Genomic DNA, 1,727 nt, shown 5'->3' with positions numbered 1-1,727 from the left:
GAGAAGGTCCGGCAGGCCCGAGAGACGCAAGCCTGGATCCAGCTCAAGGAGCAGGAAGTGTTGCAGCTACAGGTGGGCCGAGTCTCTAGGGGCCGGGGCTGGAGGCCGGGAACTCCGCCTGGGCGGCACTGGGAGCCCTGGGCGCTGCGAAGTGGGGCACTGGCTCCATGAACTGAGAGGGCGAGCAGCCTGGAGTCTTGAGAGTTAGTAGGTGAGGATTTGGGAGAGAAGGAGTGCGAGGAGAGCGCCTTGCAGCGCAGAGATCCAAAAGTGAGACTTAACGTTGGAAAGTGTTCAAGTACCTAGGTGGTGGTAGGTAAGCGCGCATCTGGGAGGGACCCGGCTTCCACAAGGAATTCGTATTTTGCCTTCCGGGTGAGAAAGTCGTTGAAGTTATGTTCTAGGCTAAGATATAAGGTGTGAAACTTGAAAAACAGAGAGACCAGTTAGGAGCGATCCAGCAAGAGTAGAGGAGGTCTAAATTAAAGTAATAGAAGGAGAAGGACAAAGTTGAGAAATTAAGAAGGACATTGAGGCAACAGTGAGGAACTGATTCCACCTGGCAGAACCCGCCATTGTCAAAACTGGTGCGCTTGGAGTTCTGGCTGAGATGTCGAGTGGATGATTAAGAAAGAGGAATATGGTAAGGCTGCCTGAGATTCTTCCCCTGGAAGGGCTGCAGGGCACTCACAGAGGACCTGGGCTCCAAGGATCCATCCAAAGAGAGCTGGAGCTTCTCCCTCAGTGGGCAGAAGGCCAGCAAGTAGCAGGCATGTGCTGGAGACTTCCATTCAGCCAGCCTTCTCTCTCCCAATAGGAGGAGGCAAAAAATTTCATCACCCGGGAGAACCTGGAGGCACGGGTGGAAGAAGCATTGGACTCCCCGAAGAGCTACAACTGGGCCATCACCAGAGAGGGCCTGGTGGTCAGGCCACAGCACAAGGGCTCTTAAGGGCCCAGGCAGGACCGTGCCCACCCAGGGACCATGTGTGTACGGGGGTAGGAGGGTTGGGCCTGATCTGGAATAAACCAGTTGGTGTTTCTTATGAAGAACGAAGTTTAGCCCGTTCTGGCGTGGCCCTCACATTCTGGCCTCTGCATCCACCACTTGGTCAGAAAGTCCCGTACACAGTGTCCTGTTCTGCACACATGTACAGCTCTGCAGAGCACCAGACCGTAGAGGTTTCCATCTCGCAGAGGAGCAGCATGGGTCATAGTCCCTTCAGGCAGCCACGATGTCTACTAGTGTCATCGAGGACAGTGGTTGGGAAATTATGGTCCTTGGGCCCAACTTGGCCTACTGCCTATTTTTGTAAATAAATTTTATTGGATCAAAGCTACACTCGTTCATTGACTACTTTGACTCTGCAGTGGCAGAAATGAGTGGTTGCAACAGAGACATTTGACTTGCAAAGTCTCAAATATTTTTCACATGGGTTTTTACGGAAGAAATTTGCCAACTCCTGATCTAGAGCGTTAGGACTCAACCAGATTATCAGGGATCACTCACCCCGTACCTGAGAAACAAGCTGACCACTAGCCAGAGCCCTGCTTCTGCTTGACCCTGAGATGTGCTGGCCAGGGTCTGGTGTGCTCAAGACACAGAAGACAAGGAGACCCCATTTCTTCCATGGCTTGCTTTCTACCCATGACTTCAGTGGCCCACATGTGCCCTGGCACTGCCAGCTTCCTTGGACCATGCACCAGCTTGGTACTGGCTGAGGAGG

General features: G+C 53.0%; 1 protein-coding gene across 1 annotated transcript in view; it reads left to right on the top strand.

Annotated features, from left to right (window-relative positions):
* Positions 1-1,336, top strand: part of MRPS26 (mitochondrial ribosomal protein S26) — a 1,852-nt gene extending 516 nt beyond the window's left edge. The window contains 2 exon segments of the mRNA XM_077766884.1: positions 1-72; positions 818-1,336. The exon segment at positions 1-72 is cut by the window's left edge and continues 52 nt beyond it. Coding sequence (XP_077623010.1) covers positions 1-72; positions 818-952 — 207 coding nt within the window. The 3' untranslated portion in view covers positions 953-1,336.
* The last annotated feature ends 391 nt before the right edge of the window (positions 1,337-1,727 follow it).

This window comes from Crocuta crocuta, unplaced genomic scaffold, assembly GCF_008692635.1.
Source record: "Crocuta crocuta isolate KB4526 unplaced genomic scaffold, BGI_CrCroc_1.0 scaffold15, whole genome shotgun sequence".
Lineage (NCBI taxonomy): Eukaryota > Metazoa > Chordata > Mammalia > Carnivora > Hyaenidae > Crocuta > Crocuta crocuta.
This window is presented reverse-complemented; position numbering and strand designations above follow the sequence as displayed.